Genomic DNA, 20,317 nt, shown 5'->3' with positions numbered 1-20,317 from the left:
TTGCCCAACAGTGGTTATTATTATAGCCCGTGCTTTTGGGAATAACATTCACTGGGGCGGTACCGGGGCGTCTCCATGCGATCCGTGCGCTCTGTGAGCGGGGCGTGTGTCACCGGAGGACCACGCGGCGTGACATTAAACCCGCTTCTCTACTTCAGTCCTCATGGAGCCCTGTACGTGCACACTCCCACATCGTACTGAGATCCATTCATAGAGAACAGTCCTGCCTGTGCGCCTCCAGTGCGTCGCTCCAGTGCCACGCGTGTAAATCCCGTGTTTTCTTAACCACTGTTGGGCAAGTTACTTTAAAACTGTAATGCGTTATTTATTACTTATTACTGTCATTTCAAAGTAATTCATTACATTACAATATTACTGCATTTAAAATGTAAGGCATTACATTACTATTGCATTACTTTAAGTTACTCCCTCCAAAATAACTGCGAAGATGCTGAACTTTTGCGCCGTACATGGACTGAACCAGGTCTAAACCAGGTCTAAACCAGGTCTAAACCAGGACTAAACCAGAGCAGAACCAGGACTGAACCAGGACTATAACAGGACTAACCTCGGACTGATTCCAGGACTGAAGAGGAGGACTAAACCAGGACTGAACTAGGACTAAAACAGGACTCAATATCCGGACGGGCTCGAAGGTGACCGCAGGAGAAAGGAGCGGCTCTGCTCCGCACCTCACGGAGGTAAGAGCGGCTGTCGCCCGATCGCGCTTTATGGTCACCGTGCTCCGCGGGCTCACGGTCCTGATTTCAGCAACTATTTGCGGGTACCCGACCCGTGTAAGACTCTGCTACAGCGAGTATCTTCTACCTTCCTTCAGCGTGTTCAGAAGTCCAACTTTTTGTGTGATGGTTGCATCTTCCTCTGCCTTTTGGGTGCGAGTGCAGGAGCCTTTGTCGGTGCAAAACATTTCATCGACATTGTGGATTTTGTCGGGGAGAAAACTTGCAAACATACAGCACTTCGGAGGACTGTAAACCAGGTCTAAACCAGAACTGACCCAGGTCTAAACCAGGTCTAAGCAGCGTATACTTCTGCGTCGGTCCTTTCCCCGCGGTTACCAAGGGTCTACACGGCCGCGTCTCTGGCGTTTCCCCGCTGCTGATATCGAGGTGATTTTAGCGAATTTGTATGAAGAAAAACCCACCACTTCAATCCAGGTTAAAAAAACCATTGTAACGCGCGTTACTCACATTTGTACCGAGTAAAATATTAATATTTTTTCCCCTGTAATGCCTTACATCACTGCGTTACAGCAAAAAAGCAATACATTACTGTAATTCGTTACTTTTATAACGTGTTACTCCCAACACTGTTCTTAACCCATTACGCAGCGACGAGAAGCGCGAACAAGGACCTAAATTTAAGCAGTCCAAACTAACTCCACAGTAGAGGGCCGAGATATGTAGTAGTTTTCTTCATAAGTGCGCAAAGGGTATAGTTACAATTTATGTTTTTATGCAAATTAATGGCCAATATTATTAAGAAAATACTTTTCAGTCATTGAATAACTTTATATATATGTTAATTCATATTTTAAAACAGAGTAGGCTACTATACACGGTTCAGGTATAACTCCAAATGCGCACGCAAATAAACGCACAGCTGATTGTCACGAAGACTGACCTACGCTTAAGTTTCTCTTTTGTTTCTTGTTTTCTGCACTTTATATAAAAGGCAGCGCATGGAGCATGCGCTCTTATTTTGATGAATAACTTTACGCTGTTACTACGCGGAGGAGGACGGAGGAGAATTATGGAGAAATTTACGCAGATTCATTTGGATACATCTTTACTTACTTACATCTTATATATTTACCAATGAGGAGCAGGGTTTTTGCGGAGTTTTGGTTCATATTATGTTTGGCTTAAATTTGACGCGGACACTGCAGGCAGTGACTGGATGTGGATTTATTATTACGCACTTTGGCTTTGAGACACTATAAACGCCCCGCACTGGAGACTGGGTGTTTTCGGGTGGATACAAGTTTCACGCTGCACCTTGTTTTTTCAGCTCTTCTGTTTTACCGGTAAAAGACACACTGCACTTAGTTTGGACACATGTAGGACATGCTCAACATGTTAAACATGAGCGCTGTTTGTGCAGTACATTTGCGCAGAGCGCAGTACTGACGCGTGAACACCTGCACTACTGATACATTGAAGTGAAATTAAAGTGTGTGTTGGCTTATTGACGCGGGCATTTAATGAAAGGGACCGAAAGTGGGCACCGAGCGAACTTTTTTTTGTTTTGTTTTTTTTATTACCAGTTTTTTAGTACTTACCAGTACTTACCGAAACAGAGTTTCGATACCCAACGCTATCTGCGCAGACTATAGGCTCGTGCATTTCCAGTTCTATGGTGTACTGGCACTAAAATATTTGAAATGTGCAAGTGAAAGTCGGTTTCTTAACCTGTGGGCGAGGGTCCAAGGGAAGGACTTATAAGGCTATATATTTGTGAAGCTCATGGAGCCAAAATTTACTTTAAACATACAGAAAGTAAATCAGATGTAATGCAAAGTAGTGTAACTCCATTACATATGTGGGGCAATACTGCATTACAAAATGTTACACTGCAAAAGGCAATATGTATCACAGTTTCAGATTAACTTGCTCATTGGTCCCAGCATTGGTCCCAGATGACAGCAACCAGGACTATAGATGTTCTGTCATATTTATCTATAATCACATTAGTTCTAGTTGTCACCAGCCCATATGGGTCTGACAACCTGAGACACGTTGAGGCACTCTTAGATCTCTGAGTGGATACAAGAGAGAACAATTTAATGAGAAGACCAATGATAATCGTTTTCATCTCGTATACATACAAATTTGGACACACTTTTTCATGTATGCTTCTTTTTTTCCCTCCATATTTACACTGTGGAGTGTAGTGTGAAATGATTTAAACTTGTTTTATAGATTTAAGATTCTGCCCCACTCTCTCAAACCATTTAGTCACTGTGGTCATGTTATGTTGGTATTCATATGAATAAAACGTTTTTATATGCCTGTGCTAGAGTTCTAGTCACGACTGCATTAATTGAGGCCAAGACCTTTTTGAGACCTCAGGGTCCTGAGACCAGGACAAGACCAAGACCTCTGAGGGTCGAGACCAAGACCACAGCCCATTGAGACCAAATCATCTTTGTAATTTTTGACATTTATTTGTATTTTACAGTTATTTTGGCACATATATATCAATATTTTTAGAAATCTATCTCCATTTTATCTGATAAATGTTAATTTAAGATTAAATTAAGACAAGCAAACTGTACTGCACTGAACACTGCCCTTTTTTGGACTCTCACTCACAGTTTGAGAACCCTCTCTTTAAGAAAACTTCCATTGGTATTTTACACAAAACTGCTTCAAAGTGAATAAAGTGGGTAGGATTTTTAAACCCGTTTTGTTTCTAACTGGCGTTACATTCACTTACTGGTTTTGCAGTGGGATTTACCACATTTACCAAACGCATGTCGTGACACAAACATTAGTATTATTTTTCTAATCTGTGGGCATTGAAGAGGGAGCCCGTTTGTGCTATATACAGGGAGGAGCGAGAGCGCGAAAAGAAGGAGCAGATGACGTGAGGCAGATGGGCAGGTAGAATGTTTTAAAAAGTTTATCCTGCCCTGTGATACATTCTGGTACGAGAGGGTACACGCTGTTGCGGACAAGGCACGGGCGCTGGGGGCGCTCCACACAAACGCACAGGCTGCAGCGAGACACCCCGCACGCCCCCGCACACCGGTACAACTTTATTGCCGAGAGCAGTGGCCGTAATGAAATATGATTGCACCTGTCTAAACTCAGACCTCGAGTCCGAGACAAGACCGAGTCCAAACGCCTTCAAGACCGAGTCCAAACGTGGTCGAGTCCTAGACGAGACCAATAACTCGCGTAACCTCGCGAAATCACAGCCGTGCGTCAACTCAAAGGCCGTACACGCACAGCTCTGGCTCTGTGTTTCTCAATGAGAAAGACGATCAAACTTGACTGGGCGCGTTTAGCCGCTTGTATCAGGTCTACAGTTAAACTAACAGCTGAACACACTTGTATTTACCTTCTGTACAGGCTGACCATGGCAAAAGCCACGATTTTAAAAAGTAAATTTTAAAGCTCTTATTAAGAGTCTTTCTGGACCTGGGCTCTTTTACATGATCTGCCCCAGGAGCACGTTGTCCTGACGGTAAAGGCACAAATACAACCAAAGATTCATGCTCTGTGTATTTTGATGGGGATACGCGTAGAGTGTCAAAAAATAGGATGGATCCTATTTTCTGAAATCTACGCGTGCAGGATGCGTTGCTCCATACGTGCGTCTAGCACCTGCAGTGAAGCCGTCCTCATTCACTTTCCATGCATTCTAAAAGTTAAATGTCAAAAAGTTGCAGTTTTTACACTCGCATAGAGCGAAATGTACGTGCAGTCAAGTCAGGCCCTAACAGCTGAACAGACTTGTATTCACCTTCTGTACAGGCTGACCAGGGCAAACGCGAGGATTTCAAAAGCAAATTTTAAAGCACTAATTAACAGTATTTCTGGACATGGGCTCTTTCACAGGACACTGTGGCCATACCGGCCTGTAAAAGCCTGATCCCGTCAGATCTCAGAAGTTAAGCAGGCTGGGCCTGGGTAGTACTTGGATGATTCCAGGTGCCACAGTGGGGCGCCAGTGGCAAAAAACTGTCATTGTGTCCTTAGGCAAGACACTTCACCCACATTGCCTAGTATGAAAGAGGTGTGTGTGTGAGTGATGGTGGTGGTCTGAGGGGCCGATGGCTCAGATTGGCAGCCTCGCTTCCGTCAGTCTGCCCCAGGGCAGCTGTGGCTACAGTAGTAGCTTACCACCACTGAGTGTGGAGTGACTGAATAATGAACTGTAAAGCACTTTGAGTATCTTGAAAGGCGCTATATAAATTCAATCAATCGACACAGATCTGCCCCAGGAGCATGTTGTGCTGAGCCAGGCCCTAAAAAATGGTCTAGAGTACTACGACACTAGCCTGTGCACATATTTAAAAATATATAATTAAGTGAGCACCATTTTGTTTTTCCCGGCAATTAAGTCTGGGTGTCGGGCAAGTAGAAAATTATAGCCACTTGCCCGGTCAAGTACTTGTAATTGCTTAATGTCAACCCCTGACTTCATACACACACCCTCCTTATGGAAAACACATGAAGAAATGCAGATGATGCAGCTTTTAAATTAAAGGCAAATGATCTGGCTTTGGAAGAAGGAAATCGAGCTACAGCACGTGAGCTCAACATCAGTGAGAGTTGAGAGGTGAGATTTTGACGATGGCAGCGTGACGAACTGACTCAATGCAAAAAGACGACAAAAACTTTCAGAGGAGATAAAAACAGACAGGCCCAACTTGAAAACGTTCTTGAAGATGTGGACACTTGCGGCTTATATTCAAGTGTGGCCTATATATGTACAATTTTAAAATGTTATTAAAATTAAATTCAGGTGTACTCAATAGTCTGGAAATGACAGTACATACTACATACTTGCTGTAGAACATTCAAGGCAAAGCAGTAACATCTCTATGGAGACCTTTCACCAGAGAAGTTACACGATGCATCCTTAAAAATCCCTTTTTATTTATTATATGCTTTATTTTTAACTGCTAAAGATCAGTTAAAAGAAAATCTTTATTTGTCTGGCTATGTGAAAATTTAATTGTTGCAACAATAAAGTACAAGAACAGATTTTTTTTCTCATTTTAATTCAGTTTCTTAATGTGCAGTGTTGTGTAGCGTTGAACAATGTTAATAATATAAAAAAAACTGATTTAGACCATTTCATTTTTCAGAGGTGTCCAAACTTTTTCACCGAGGGTCACATCTTTAAACATCTGAAGTGGAGGGCCACAGACTGGTGGCCAACACAGTGGATCATTCACATGGTGCATTTTACATAGTTTTGACAGTGTCACCATAGCTTTAATAAGGCTTGAAACATTCATTTTAGGTCTAAATCAAATTACAATTTGATATTATAGAGAATATAGTGGCAGAATGAATTACCTTTACTGTACATATGTCTCTCTATGATAAACTGGGCTAGTTTAGACACCCCTGCATTACATGTTCCATTGCCTTCATTATTTGTGGTATACAATATAAGTGTGTACAGTGAACACTGACCAAAACGAAAGATGCTACCAGATTATAGCAGGTACAATACTTTCCACCTGCCCGCCTTGGATAAATTGATGTAAAAATCTAAAAGTAGATGAAGACACATAAATGATAACACAGATGCACTCTTCATGGGAATGATACACTTGAAAATTGCCTCATGTTCTAATGAGGATGATTTGTTGAAATCTGTGATTTTGTTGTGATTTGAATGTTCTGGACGTCATTGCCACGATGAAGGTTAAAATAGTTAAAGATAAAGGTCTATCTATCTATAAACAGAAAACTCCGTGAAGGAATGATGACTCGGTCAGGGCACAGGAGGAGTGCTGGAGGATTGAGCACAAATGGCATCAAACGTCCAGGTTTGTCATGAGATTTACAAAGAAAAGAAAAACAACAGTATGAGTAGAAGAGAGAGGTACTTTTTAGACATAAGTGGAAACTGCAGTAACAGCTCCTGTCACGTATCCTGTTTGCAGCAAATGTAGTTAATATGATTAAGTGAGATTCAGGAGCAGGACCAGGCCTCAGCCGCCCTCTCCTCTCACCAGTGAACCACAACTCACCTCCACCACGCCTCGAATTTCCCAGAAGCCTATATGTAGCAGCCTTTCCCATCACCCCAGTTTGTGTCGGCGAACTCGACCCCACCCTCCCATTCTCTATTTTGTCTTTCAGTCATAAGACCCCTACAAGGGGGGTCCCGTTCCGGCTGGGCCAATTGCTGATTGAGACAGAGCCCCCACCCAGAGTCTCAACCCAGCCATCTCTGCCTCGCTTCGTACATTATCAATAAACTTCTTCGCACTATGTTGTTGTTGGTGTGGTCCTAGCTAGTGAATGAACAGATGAACAAACCCTCCAGCTCCACTGCAGTTACAACTAATTTCCACTTCTAAGTGAAATTAATTTGCAGTTTTCTTTCATGACAAGGTTCAGGGCATCAAAAATGCCATCAATTCTACTACGTAGAAAACAAATCCTGCAGCCACAGAGACACTAAGAGCTGAGTCACTTTGTACCTGTAACAAAACTGTCTGAGAGATCATCACGAGTTCATCTACATGCTGCCTCCATGTGTTACCCATTAGATTTCTAAAGTGCTGGAGATTGAGCAGGTTGCTCTCGCCACTCGCTCATATAGTTTAATTTCACTTCAATCTAGAATATTCTCAAGAGTTTAAAAACTGGTGTCATTAAGCCGTTCCTAAAGAAGAACAGTATTGATGCCACAGCAGTAAACAATTAGACACTCATTTCAAATTTGCTGTTTTAAGGCAAAGTCCTTGAAAAAGCTGCTTACCAACAGTCTAAAACCTGACTCCTGACATCAGGTTTTAGACTCCACCACAGCACTGAGACTGCTCTTCTCAAGGTGACAAATGACATCCACCTGAACACTGATGCAGGCAAAGTCTCAATGTTGATCTTGTTAGATCTGAGTGCTGCTTTGACACTGTCCATCATGACCGAGACTGGAGGACTGGATGGGCATCTCTGTTAGAAGGATGACAAGAAGTATTTAGCTGAAATTGGAAACTGTGACTCAGATCACATGGCCTTGACCTGTGGGGTGCCCCAGGGGTCGATCCTGGGACCTCTTTTGTTCACTCTCTGCATACCTCTATTAAAATGCAGCAGTAATGTCCTACCACAACTGGACTCACTCTGCCACTGCATCCAACAGATCAGTGTGTGGAGGCAAAACAACTTTCTCCAGCTAAACTCAAACAAGACACAAGTCATTGTTTTTGGCCCACAAACAAAGAGACAATGTCAGCAGTCACCTCCAGTCTCTCTCTCTCTGAAACCTTTAAATCAGGCTGGAAATATATGAGTAATAATGGATTTTAACTTCAACCACCACATCAAATAACATCTGCAGCTTTTTAACATATAAAAAACATAGCAAAAAACAGCAAAGCATCTTAAAACAACAAAAATCGAATATAATCTTCTAATATGAACCGTCTGCACTCTGGGCACCAGCAGGACGCCAGTCCCTGAGGTCCTCAGAGTCAGGAATCAACATGGGGAATCAGAGTTTCAGCATTTAAAGGGCCCATATTATACTATTATGTGATCTATGTGATAATGTTGTTTCCTCATCACAAACAGACCTTCAGTTGTGTTTTGTTTTATTCACGTATGTTTAACACACAAACCTTTCATATTTAGGCATGTCTGATCAGTCTGGACCCCACATAACAGCCCCTAGTGATTTTTTTTTTCTTAATATTCTCTAGACCATGTGTGCCCCTGATTGGCTAATCCACCTGTCAATCACACCCATCTGAAAAGTGGATATTCACATTTGTAAAGTATTGAAAAAGTGTGTATTCTGGATCGGACAAGCCATGAGGTTAGAATAAAGGTGCAATGGCCTTTACCAAGTATTGATTGGCTGGGTATTACACAAATACTGAACAGGACACGTAAACCTCTCCACAGTTTTCAGTCCAAAGCAGCAATGAAGCCCACAGTGATTTTTATGCTGTTTCTATGGAGACTTGTGGAGTTTACTTTAACACTAAATGGTACGGAGCATTTTAATCTGTCCACTTTTAAAACCAGATGTCTTTTTGAACATTCCTCACTCTCACTGTGGCTGGTATTGTCTCTTAGAGTGTTCAAAGCTGCCTTCAGTTCAACATGCATTTGTTTTGGATGAATACAAAAAGGCAGAGTACCAAAGGGGAGATGTGATTTACTTCTGCTGTGATCCTGGTTTCACGACTGGTCTGAACACCACCTACATCTGCACTGAGGACGGCTGGACAGCTGCCGCCATCGGCCAGTGTGTTGGTGAGATGTCATAATTAGAGATACTCTGATATATCGAGCTGATATTTGGACTTTTTAGCACATTGCCTCTCGGTCTTAAACCTTCAGCACATGCCGATACTTAGGTCGATCTGTTCCCACACAAAGCTACTGAACTGCTGATAATTGCTGAAAACACGGCTACACTGCTCTCATGACGGTTTGGTAAAAAAGGGCTGTGGGTGAGTTTGTAGTAAACTTAAATTGCATAATTTGGGGATGATAATCAAAGTCTGCCCTACATATCAAGCCAAAAATATTGGCAGAATTTTTTGAACATCAGTTTCTCTGAATCCTAAACAGTCAGTATCAGCATCAGCCATGAAAAAGGCATCTAGGTTGATCTCTAGTTATGGCACAACTGTTTCCCAAACAGGGGTACACAAACCCTTACCAAGGGTACTGGAAATGTAAAATTAGATTATAAAGAAGCTGGAAATGGAATAGAATTTCAGTATAAATGTTCACTGTAGTAACTTCTACAAGCTTAAAGGTCCTATATGGTCCTCTTGAGAGCTTTAAGCCATGTTAAAATATCGTTACCTCATCAAAAGCATTCCTGGAGTTGTGATTTGCTTCATTCACACATATTTAACAAACGCACTCTGCACGGTTCTTCTTTCAAACAGAAAACACCCTGTTCCACCTTGTGATATCATCTGGTAACACAGTAAGCACCCCAGAGTTTTTATACTGCATGCACATTCATAGATTCATTTGGATATTTGCAGATCTGGAACTGACAATCTCTAAACAAAAGGTAAAGGATAGATGTTAACTTGAAAACTACCACTCCATGACATCACAAGGTGGAACAGAGCAGTTAAGCTTTGGAGATGGAGACAGACTAATAATAAAGGATTACTCAAACATGTGTGAATGAAACAAATACAACTCCAGGTCTGTTTTTGAGGAGGTTCTAACATGGCTTGAAGCTCACAAGAGTCAACAGTGTGTAATATAGGACCTTTAAAGCACAGGCCTGATCTGTTGTTTTCTTGTCACAGAGAACTCGTTTCCTGTGCTTCTGGGCTGCACTCCCCCTCCACCGCTCACAAATGGATATTTGCTGGATAATACAACGTTAATCTATGGAAATGGTCAGATTGTCAGATTCGGATGTGATGATCACCACACTATGACTGGAGCATTGTTTAAAACCTGCACCAATGGACAATGGACAGGTGACATCCAGTGCATTCGTAAGTCAAACCTTAATGATGAAGCCTTAATGTATACATGAACAAATACCAGTACATACTTCTGATTTCTTGTAGCTGTAACATGTACTCAGTCTTCATATTTTTGGCCAGAAAAAACAACTTGTCCACGTTGTCTGCAAAAAAATGTCCCCATTGGCTGAAAATACACTTTCACTAGAGACAGAGGTCGTGGGTATGGAGAGGTATGGAAAGGTATGGAGGGGGGCGGAGATTGCATGCCAGCGAAAAGCGAAAGTGAGGACAACCGTAGTTTTGGGAGGATTCACGTGGTTCGGAGGGATGTAGTTATGGCAGGGGGTAATTGTTGTCAAGGCGGCCACCCTAACTATAAAGCACTGCGGAAACACTGCCCCAGTCACGGATGAGTTTCCTCTGAATATTAAAGAGCCAAGCCTCCGTGTAGCTGCACATGTAGTGGTGGAATGTAAACACACAAAATTGCGTGAATTCAATCGTGCCCAAACCGAACGTCGTGTACCAAAACTCTTCAGCACGAATATATATGTGCCGTTACACCCCTAATATTTACACACAAGTTTTTATGATTAATCACTATCACATTTACAGAGAATATACTGACAAATGGGCCCAGTCAAGCAGAACTAAACAGCAGGGCCAAAAATTCAAGTTAATGCATCTGATATAAAAATGTATTGAACAGATACATATGTACTCTAGTTTATGAAACTGTTGACCTTTTTTCTGTACCATTTTTGGTTCTAAAGTTCCATATGTTTTAAACAGACCATGTATGAAACATGGAACAAAAATTATTTCCCAAATTTCAAAGACCTGCAAATCATGTCAATAAATGGATGTATTTCATCATATCTTGTGTTATTCCATCTTTGAACTGTTGATGAAGGTACATGATTTAAAAAAAAAAAAAATTAAATGATAAAATTTGCTTGGAAGGACTGACATATTTTATAGTAATAGTTTCCTTTCATTTTGAAGTTATATTAAAGTATTCAGAAGAAAAAAGTTGACAAATGATGTAAAATCCTGCACCTTCTACTTGTTTACATAATTTTCCCTCCGTTACTTTTCCCTCCGTTACCATGACCTTTCTTAATAAAAAATCTCATGACTCAAAAAGTAAGAGGTTTTTCAACCTAATCTTGTACCATATGGTAGAAAACTATATGAAGCAAATATTCAAACCAGTTTGTTAAGGATATGTAAGTGAGAACCAAGAGTTATCACTGTTTGTGTTTATTGCCCAAAAAGTGCAGCATATTTCATTCCCTCCGTTACTGACATGAGTTTTTTAAATTTTTTGTCAACAACTTGAAAGAATATCACAGGTTTAACTTGACCCTGTTGGAGTGTTAAAGGTTGTATAGAGGATTTTCCAAGGAACGAGAAATCCAGTGACTGTTTGTCCTTTTTCAAATGTTGCGCATGCGTGAAACCACCCCCCCTCCCCTACAGCTCCTACGTAGAAACGCCTCCTCCCGCCTCCTCTTTACGCCAGAAACAGGTTTGTTTACAGCCAGTGCGCTGCACATGACTTGTAAACAACTAACTACAGTGTTGGTTAGGCAAGACGGAGAAGTGAGGAGCGGGGGGAGCGGGTGTGCGGACATTTCGTTCGCGGACGAGAAGTGAGGAGCAGGGAGAGAGGAGAGAGGAGAGAGGAGAGAGGAGAGAGAGGAGCGGTGCGCGGAGATTCCGTGCCCGGAGAAGTGAGGAGCAGGGGGAAGAGCGGATCGGGCAGCGGGGACAGGAGTAGGAAAGGGGTGCAGAGAAGAGTGCGCGGAGATTCAGTGCGAATGAACTAGCTACAACACGCAGCAGCAAGCGGACTCTTTCTTTGCCTTGAAAATTACGTTTTCAGACATAGGATATCGCTTTCGTGTCCTGAAAAACGTTTGACTAGCTCTTGGAAATAAAGTACGTTTTCATAATAAGCAGAAGTTTCCTGCCCAGGAGTAATTTGTGGACCAGTGCGTCAGTCTTTAGACCCTGCGTCTGCTTCAGTCGCGCCATCGCTGGAATGAATCTTCAAGAATCACCTTAGTTTGGCTTCGCTGCTTTTCCCCTTGTCTTCTTCTTTCAGCGACCTCAAAAACGGACTTTCTTTTGCGGCGAACTGCTCCTGGATTCTTGTCGCCATTGCAACAAACTTTGTGCTAACTGCGAGGAAGATATAGGTCAAAAAAAGCCGCTAAGAACTGTTGCGTTGGTGGAGTAAACAGCGTCTGTGCGGCTTGCGTCTGTGGACTGCGTGACAGACGTACGTAAACCACGTACCGGCGGCGCAGACAAGTCAGTTACACTAGAAACGTAGGGAGATTGATTGACAGCCTGTCAGCTAACAGATAACGAGGCAGTGTCGTTATCTATTGGCAAATGTTTAGCCCCACCACGTCCAGAGTTGATGAATTTTTGTTCTCTTTTTTTTGGTCATCATAATTACAAGGCTACTGCACCTCTATAATGCTATCATTGACAATTTGAAACAAAAAAAATCCTCCATACAACCTTTAACTCTTTCCTACATTCTGATACTTTACTTATTTCAATAGTCCCTCTAGTTTCTGAATAAGAGACATTTGAATGTAAAAAATCTGTCCATTTCCCTCCGTTACCGCTTGACCGGACCCATATATGATTCAAACCATTACTCATTGTTACAAGTAAACATAACATAAATAAAATAAAAGTTAAAGGCCCTGTACCTGATTTTTCTTAATGTGAAAAAGTTCATTTTAAAACGTTTGTGGTGCTCCAGAGTTATTCCTCACTTATGCAGTCAGAGCATTTCTAATTATTCACTGCACTGAGTTTATAAGCGTTTTTTAAGCGAAACCAGAGCAAATTATGCGAAGGTGAATATCTGAGTAGTATTTTTCATGTATACTTTTACTTTTATTTAAGCATAATTTTGGAAGCTGTGCTTGTAATTGCCATGTAACTACTTTTACTACAAATATGCAGTACTGTAATCTTTCCACCACTGAGCAAAAGTAAAACCTTATTTGAATATGTTTACTTAATATGTAATGACAACATGTAAGGGACAGTTATTTTGTTTTTGGCCCGAGCCAATAACAAAGTAACTGGTGAGGACTACTGACCCCCTGAACCTCAACGAAAAGTCTAACATGGAGATGTAGAATCGACCGGCCTGGTAAAAATTTTGATAACATGGGCATTGTGACAATGCCCGAAGTGACCCGACTCAACAGTGTCATCTAGAAGTGGACCGGTGATTGTGCCCATGGAAGTGTAATAAGATCTTATTGTAGACCCATGGTTGTATCTGATCAGATGATGAATATTGGCAGACCTTATCAGTTGCTCTTGAATCTAAATAATTGGTATCAACATTAAAAGTGAAAAAAAAAAAAAAAAAAACATCTGTAATTAGTCATTGTTTGGTGAAATAAGTGGTCTAACCTGTATTAAGCATTTTCGTTTCCATTGTACTAAATACCTCTCTATAAATAACCTAAACATGTTGCTTTGGATTTGTTTTACAGTAATATTGTGTCTCGAGCCTCCGCTGAACCACTTCAGAATTACTAATAAGAAGGATGTGTACACAGAAGGGGATGTGTTGAACTACATATGTGACGAAAACTATATAAAGAGGGACGGGAGACCTGCAACGTGTCAGAAAATAGGCCAGTCAGCTCAGTGGGTCCCCACGCCTCAGTGTGAACATGAGTCAACAAATTCAAAGGTTAATGCTAGAATGTAGGGTTGGGAGGGACGCCTGGCTGTGACTGGTTCTCTGAAGTGACCAAATTTAGGAACAGGGTTATTTTTAAATTTAGGAAATGAGTTATGGTTAAGGTTAGGAAAATGGTTAAAGTTTGGGTTTGGTTAAGTTTAGGAACAAGATTAGAAGCCTTATCTCAACTTAGACATAAAATAAAACATTAAAAACTTGACATTTTAGGCCTGATCACAGCAACAGAAGCTGACATATTACCATGACAACTGCCACTGCTCGATTTGGAAATGCAGATCATGGAAGTATAATAAGATCTGGAAGATGAACCCAACATGAACATAAGAATCCTACAAAAAAGCTGTCGTTGCCCTGTCAGTCGAACACAGGCAGTTTGATTTCACAAAATTGTATTGTGCTCTATGGTCAGATACACTAATCCTCTCATTGTGTTTTATGGGAGGATTCTTTCTGGGCCGGAGCTCCTGGGAGCTGCAGTACCTGGAGCGACCACTAGTCGATGTTTTTTAGATCCATACTGCACATGCTCAGATACTTCAGCGCAAGCACTGGAGTTGCTATAGTAACTGTACTTTAAACAAAAAACAAAAAAAAAAAGGATTTGTTCAATCAAATTTACTCTCAGAATAACACTCACTAGTGTCTGAATATACTGGTGTATGAATGTGTGTGTGAATGGGGGAATGGTTCCTTGAAGCACATTTAGTGCCTTGAAAATGGAAAAGAGCTGATAAAATGTGACCATTTAAATCAGATATTATGCTTATTATTAACTCACCTGAGTGCGAAACTGGGAAAAATGACTTCAGAGTTTCAAACCCATGGTTTCACGTATAGTTTTGGATGTTATGGTTGTCATATTTTCTCACGATATTTATTCACATGATAAAGGAGGTCACAAATTCCCCCAAAATGACATTAACTCGTTTTTGACCAGATATGATGTTATGGTGTTCTGCCTTTGTAGGGCAGTTTGGTCAAATACAATTATTTTTGTTTCTATTTCTAAGAATACACTCCATGAAATTGATTTTTAATATTAATATATTGAAGCTTAGTAATACTTAACAGTGACAGAACAACTAATTACATAAAATTAAATTATAAAAGGTGCCAGATTGAGCAATGACAGCAACCAGAGCTACATTTTAATGTCCGTCCCTCCGTCCCTGAATCTAGCACAAACCAAATAACTCATGTGTTAAACCAGATATCTTCAGTAATAACAGATTTCTGATTTCTTGTAGCTATAACATGTAAAGTCAGTGCTGACCCACCATCAGGCACTACTTACAATCCTCGGGACAGGATCATTTTCACCCCTGGAGAAAGTTTGACCGTCACGTGTGGAGAAAATAAGTGGGTGAAGAGCACCGAGCTTCAGACAGCTCAACTCGTTTGTAAAAACACAGGACGCACAGGAAGCTGGGACTTTAACCCTGTGTGCCAACGTATGCAACAACACACACTACACACACAAATATGTATTTAGAAATTGATACTTTGCAGTGACATCACGCTGGGGGTACTGCATGTATGTCTGTGGTGGAATGTTCAGCCGTTACCATGGTAACACAACGCACACATTAGCAAACAGATCCTGATAAGTTTTTTAGATACTAAACGGATTCAAACACATTTAAACAACACATTTTCAGGAGCCTGTGATGCTCCCATTTAGGTGTTTGATTTTCAACAAAAAGGGACAGAGACGAAGTGAAAAACTGTCGGCTAATGTATACTTCACACTTGTCTGACAGCACAAATCAGATCCCCCTTTGTAGTTCCAACTCAGTCAGGTTTTTCTGGTTAGTTTGTGTTAAAACAAAGCTCAAAGTTTAAAGATTAAAGTCTAAGTTAAGTAACAGAGCTTCAGACAGATCAATGCCTCCAGTTAGCTTCACACTCCAGTGAATGTTGATGTCATCAGCTGCAAAGTATCAGTGTTAATCTTTAAATCTCTTTAATGTCCTTGTGTTGTTCTTGTGTTTACTTCAGCGGTCAAATGTCTCAAAGATGATCCACTTGTCTACCAGTGGGAAAGCACTAGAGATCCTTATTATCCGTACTCTTATCGGACCTCAGCCGACATTGATGAAATATTATGGTATCAGTGTCGTGGAGGTTTTGAGGCTGTGGACAGGGACAGCAGAGCCAGGTGCACCAGACGAGGCTGGGAGCCAAAACCTCTTTGTAAAGGTACTGTGGACTACTTTTTATGTTATATTTACACACACATTTTTAGGATTCATCACTGTCACATTTACAGAGAATATACTGACAAATATGTATAAAACCATTACTCACTGTTACAAGTAAACATAACATAAATCAAAGAAATAAATAAACGTTAAAGGCCCTGTACCTGAGAATTTCTAAGCATTTTTTACAACTTTCAGAGACCAGAGCGGAGTTTTGCATCACAGCAATGCAAACAACTAGCATTCTAATACACTTCCTGATTACCACTTAATAAAAAGCTGTAAAGTTTAGATGCAGTACACAGTAGACTTATTCATGAGCTGCTCATATTGTATCTGTACTGGGGCAAGACAAAGTTTGCTCAAATACAAGTCAGGTGTAGGGCTTTTAAAGTTAGTTTTTCATTCAAAAGGTTGCAAATGCTGTTCTTTGCTCTAATTTTCTAATTTCAAGTTTTCCAGAACAAAGCTGCACAAAACCTTCTTATAAAAATGCTGAGATTACTGATTATTATCAGCATGACAAATACGAGACCAATGACAGAGTTTATTTTAAATGCACCTATGAACCCACCCGAACCTTTTCCGTTTACTGTCTAATTGGAGCTTGGAAAGGCTCAGTTGCAGAGTGTAAAGGTAAGCAGCATTTACAAACTGTAAATGACAGGTGTTCATGTTTTTGTAATGATGACTTGGTTTGGTGTATGTTATTTGTGGTAAATATTTATCATAGTTTTACATCAGTTAAGTGTCAGTTTGTGTAAAAAGACACAAGGACACAACTACACTACCAGTCAAAAGTTTGCACACACCATCGCAATCAGTGCTTGGTTTTTCTTTATTTTTACAATTTTCAAAATTTTTGATACATACTGAAGACGTCAAACATGAAGCAATGATGTCCGTCAAATACTTTGTCTGGAATGTTTCACAGTATGATATTAAACCTTCCTATCTTCGTGCGCATCAAACCAAACAAAGTTGCAGGTCAGGGTGTACAGAGGCATTTATAAAGCCTCTGTACGCATAAAATGAGGTCAGAAATGTGCGTACACACGTCAAAGTTGGTATTTATAAAGGAGGTCATTGTGTTTAGTGGAAGTTTAAACCTGTTTTAACTTTATTTTTCCAGAAAAAGACACAGAATGTAATTGAAGCGTTTGGGAAACATGCACAATATATTTGTGTATTGTAATTTTACAAAGCGTTGCAATTGTTAGAGGGAATAAAGATGTGTGCACATGGACGTTCATCTACGTGCACCAGAGCGCATTGGCACTTGCTGACACTGATGTTGGATGATCCCTGTAGCGTCACTGTGTCCATTTATGAGACAATCTCTGGACACACGTCTGACCGTCTCTTACAGCTGACCCACAGAGGAAGCACGCTGCCAAAAGACAGTCAAAGTCACTGTGGTCATGCACACGGCACCGCGATTCCACGAGGGAGTGCTGTGGAAGGTTTTACAAATCCCAGTATTTTTTCTTGTACATGAAATCTGCGTTTTGTCCGTACAAACTCTTTCATGTAGATTTTGAAGCAATCTTTTATAAGTAAGGCTCCAGATATGTGGAGAGGCGACTGCCTGTTTTCCTAAGTATTTTTGAGCTATAAAACCACCAGTAATTTAATACATGTAAGGTAATGTAATGGAGAAAACCTGGAGGAACCTGGGATTTTACCCCTTTCTGCCAACGTATGCAACAACACACACTACACACACAAATATGTATTTAGAAGTTACCATGGTGACACAACGCACACAGCAGCGAACACCTACGATACCTTTTTACATTGTCTGACTGAAGGAAAGATAATTAAGGGCTTTAAAGATTACACAGAGATTACATGTTAGTTCATCAGCGTAGTTTTCAAGTTAACAGCAAACTCTTACCTTTAGTTCAGTAAAAATCGACTGAGATTATCCAAATGATTGGTATTCCATCAAAATGGTTTATCAAATCCAGGTTTATCCTGAAATCCTGAGCTGAATCTAGCTCCATCTACAGCTGAAGTCTCAAGTCATTCCATGACAGAAATAGTTGGTTGAACCAAAGGTAATTCAGGCCTGAAGTTTAGAGCTCCGGTCATTCTGATCAGAGGAGCAAGAAGAAAGACAGTACTCCTCCCTCCTCTCCCGGTTAATACACCTGGGGAATGAATTTGCCTAACAAGAAACAATAAAATCTGTGCCGACGTGTTTGCAGTTTGACAGGGAGTGAGAGACGAGGGAATGAAGAGAGAGAGACAGACGTGATGAAGGAGTGAGACAGACAGAACCCACTGTCATCCTCAGAGTCCAAACCAGCATCTGTCTGTGTGGAAAAGTTGCTCTGCTCCTCACAACAGACACATGTGCAAGATCATGTGAATGAAATAATGACCATAGGCTTTTATATGGTTTGTGCCTTTTTGATGAGTGCAGCGTCCACACACATGTGGAGTGTATGGACTGTGAAAGTCTCAAGCAACACGCCACTATAAAAGTCACTTTTTCAACTGCTAAGAGATTGTGTTCTAACACCTGTTACACCTGTAACTGCACATGGTAAAACTTTTGACTAAACTGTTTTAGACATTCTTGGAGGTAGAGGTAAAATAATCTTGACAGTTTGTATCTGGGTGCTTGTTACTGCGGCAAATCAGCATCATCTCTGGTTATTCACTTTGGTGGAAGTGAACTGAAGTTTTGACAAACCTGGATAGGCCAAATAAGCTAGGCTTTTGCTTTAACTTGCTTCGTGGAATACAACCTGTAGTGAAGTTGTATGGATTTTAAAAATCAAATCAATATAACATTTTGAAATGCACCCATATGAAGTGCAGGTTACACAGCACAGGCATGATAAGCGCTCATCTCTTTTTGTCAGCGGACGAGCTGCAGTGTTCTGGACAAAACCAATGATGTCTGTTTCTTTTTCAGTTCCTCGGGGTTGTGGATCTCCACCATCCTTGGATAATGGAGACTTCTTGGCCCCCAGTGGAACATTTAGCCATAATTCACAGGTTGAATACCAATGTCAAGTCATGCACATAATGGAAGGAGGCCCATACAAAACCTGCCTCAACGGACTTTGGACCGGGGACATCAAATGTCTCAGTAAGACTCACATATTCACACTCCAACATCTACATTGTCATTTATAAGAGCTGTGATCTTTTCCTAACTGTCTCAACATTTTTATTATTTTGATTTAATGAGTCAAAATAAAATTGAACAGAAAATCTTGAGTGATCAATATGACGACAAAAATGATTGATTCCTTTACATTTTGCCTAGCCATATAATTATGAACATGCTTGAAAAAGCTTGGATCATGGAACAATCACTTAGATGGTAAAAAGATCTAGAGGGACATAAGTGATCATGTAGCTCTGGCTACCATGGTAACTAATTAGCTTCTGTTGTTATGAACAGGCCTAAAATGTTATAGTTTTGACTGTATGGTTTTTTTTTTAAACCATTTCCTTAATCCTAAACTTAACACCTTTCCTAAGTCCTAACTCTGTTCCTACACTTCATTTCTTCAAATGACCAATAATCACAGCAGACCGTCCCCCCCGACCCGACATTCTAGAATTAACTAAAGATGATCTCTGTTTTTTCCCCAACAGAACCCTGCACGGTGACCGACGACCTGATGCGATCAAATAAAATAAAATCCAGATATGGACGGGGACAAAAGCTGTATGCCCCCCATAATGATCACATCACATTTGACTGCATCGAAGGAGCTCATCCTATCGGCACACAGGAGATGAGAGTGATCTGTACCGATGGAGTGATGCTCCTCCCCACATGTGTTTAAGAAAGATCATGGTATATGTACAAAATGTATACATCCCTGTTAAATACAGTTTACAATACAGATTGATGCTGTTGAATAATTCAGGAAAATCACTGACAGATTTATTTTGTTTCCTTTAAAGATGCACTATGTAACATTTCTATTGACGGTTCCACCACCATGGAGATGTCTTTGCTTTGCCTAGCATGTTCACAAGTATAACATTCTCCATTTTGCATGTTTTCCATTCTGTATGGAATGTATTACAGTATTTTCTGTTTGAGAGAAGAAGTCAGCCTCAATGTGCAGGATTTGTGTGTTAAACATGTGTGAATGAAACAAAACACAACTCTGGGTATGTGTTTGATGAGGAAACAATAACAGATCTTATTAGTAGCAGACG

The 20,317-nt window shown here is 40.7% G+C and overlaps 1 protein-coding gene and 1 pseudogene across 3 annotated transcripts; both read left to right on the top strand.

Moving 5' to 3' along the window:
- Nucleotides 1–4,588: 4,588 nt before the first annotated feature.
- On the top strand, nt 4,589–4,691 carry LOC129412214 (5S ribosomal RNA; annotated as a pseudogene).
- A 3,920-nt stretch (nt 4,692–8,611) lies between these two features.
- LOC110160238 (complement factor H-related protein 3-like) lies at nt 8,612–20,285 on the top strand. 3 transcript variants are annotated; one of them, XM_055164572.1, is made up of 8 exons: nt 8,612–8,710; nt 8,799–8,978; nt 10,004–10,198; nt 15,170–15,373; nt 15,921–16,121; nt 19,050–19,226; nt 19,742–19,946; nt 20,057–20,285. In XM_055164572.1, exons 1-7 carry the CDS (start codon nt 8,644–8,646, stop codon nt 19,933–19,935), a joined length of 1,218 nt encoding a protein of 405 aa, XP_055020547.1. In that variant the 5' UTR covers nt 8,612–8,643; the 3' UTR covers nt 19,936–19,946; nt 20,057–20,285. The 3 variants fall into 3 exon arrangements, with proteins under 3 accessions (XP_055020547.1, XP_055020548.1, XP_055020546.1); XM_055164573.1 differs by having other exon boundaries at nt 19,742–19,961; XM_055164571.1 differs by having other exon boundaries at nt 19,742–20,285.
- Nucleotides 20,286–20,317: the final 32 nt, after the last annotated feature.

This window comes from Boleophthalmus pectinirostris, unplaced genomic scaffold (assembly GCF_026225935.1).
Source record: "Boleophthalmus pectinirostris isolate CB_2022bp ecotype Guang Dong unplaced genomic scaffold, ASM2622593v1 HiC_scaffold_7, whole genome shotgun sequence".
NCBI classification, from domain to species: Eukaryota; Metazoa; Chordata; class Actinopteri; order Gobiiformes; family Gobiidae; genus Boleophthalmus; species Boleophthalmus pectinirostris.
This window is presented reverse-complemented; position numbering and strand designations above follow the sequence as displayed.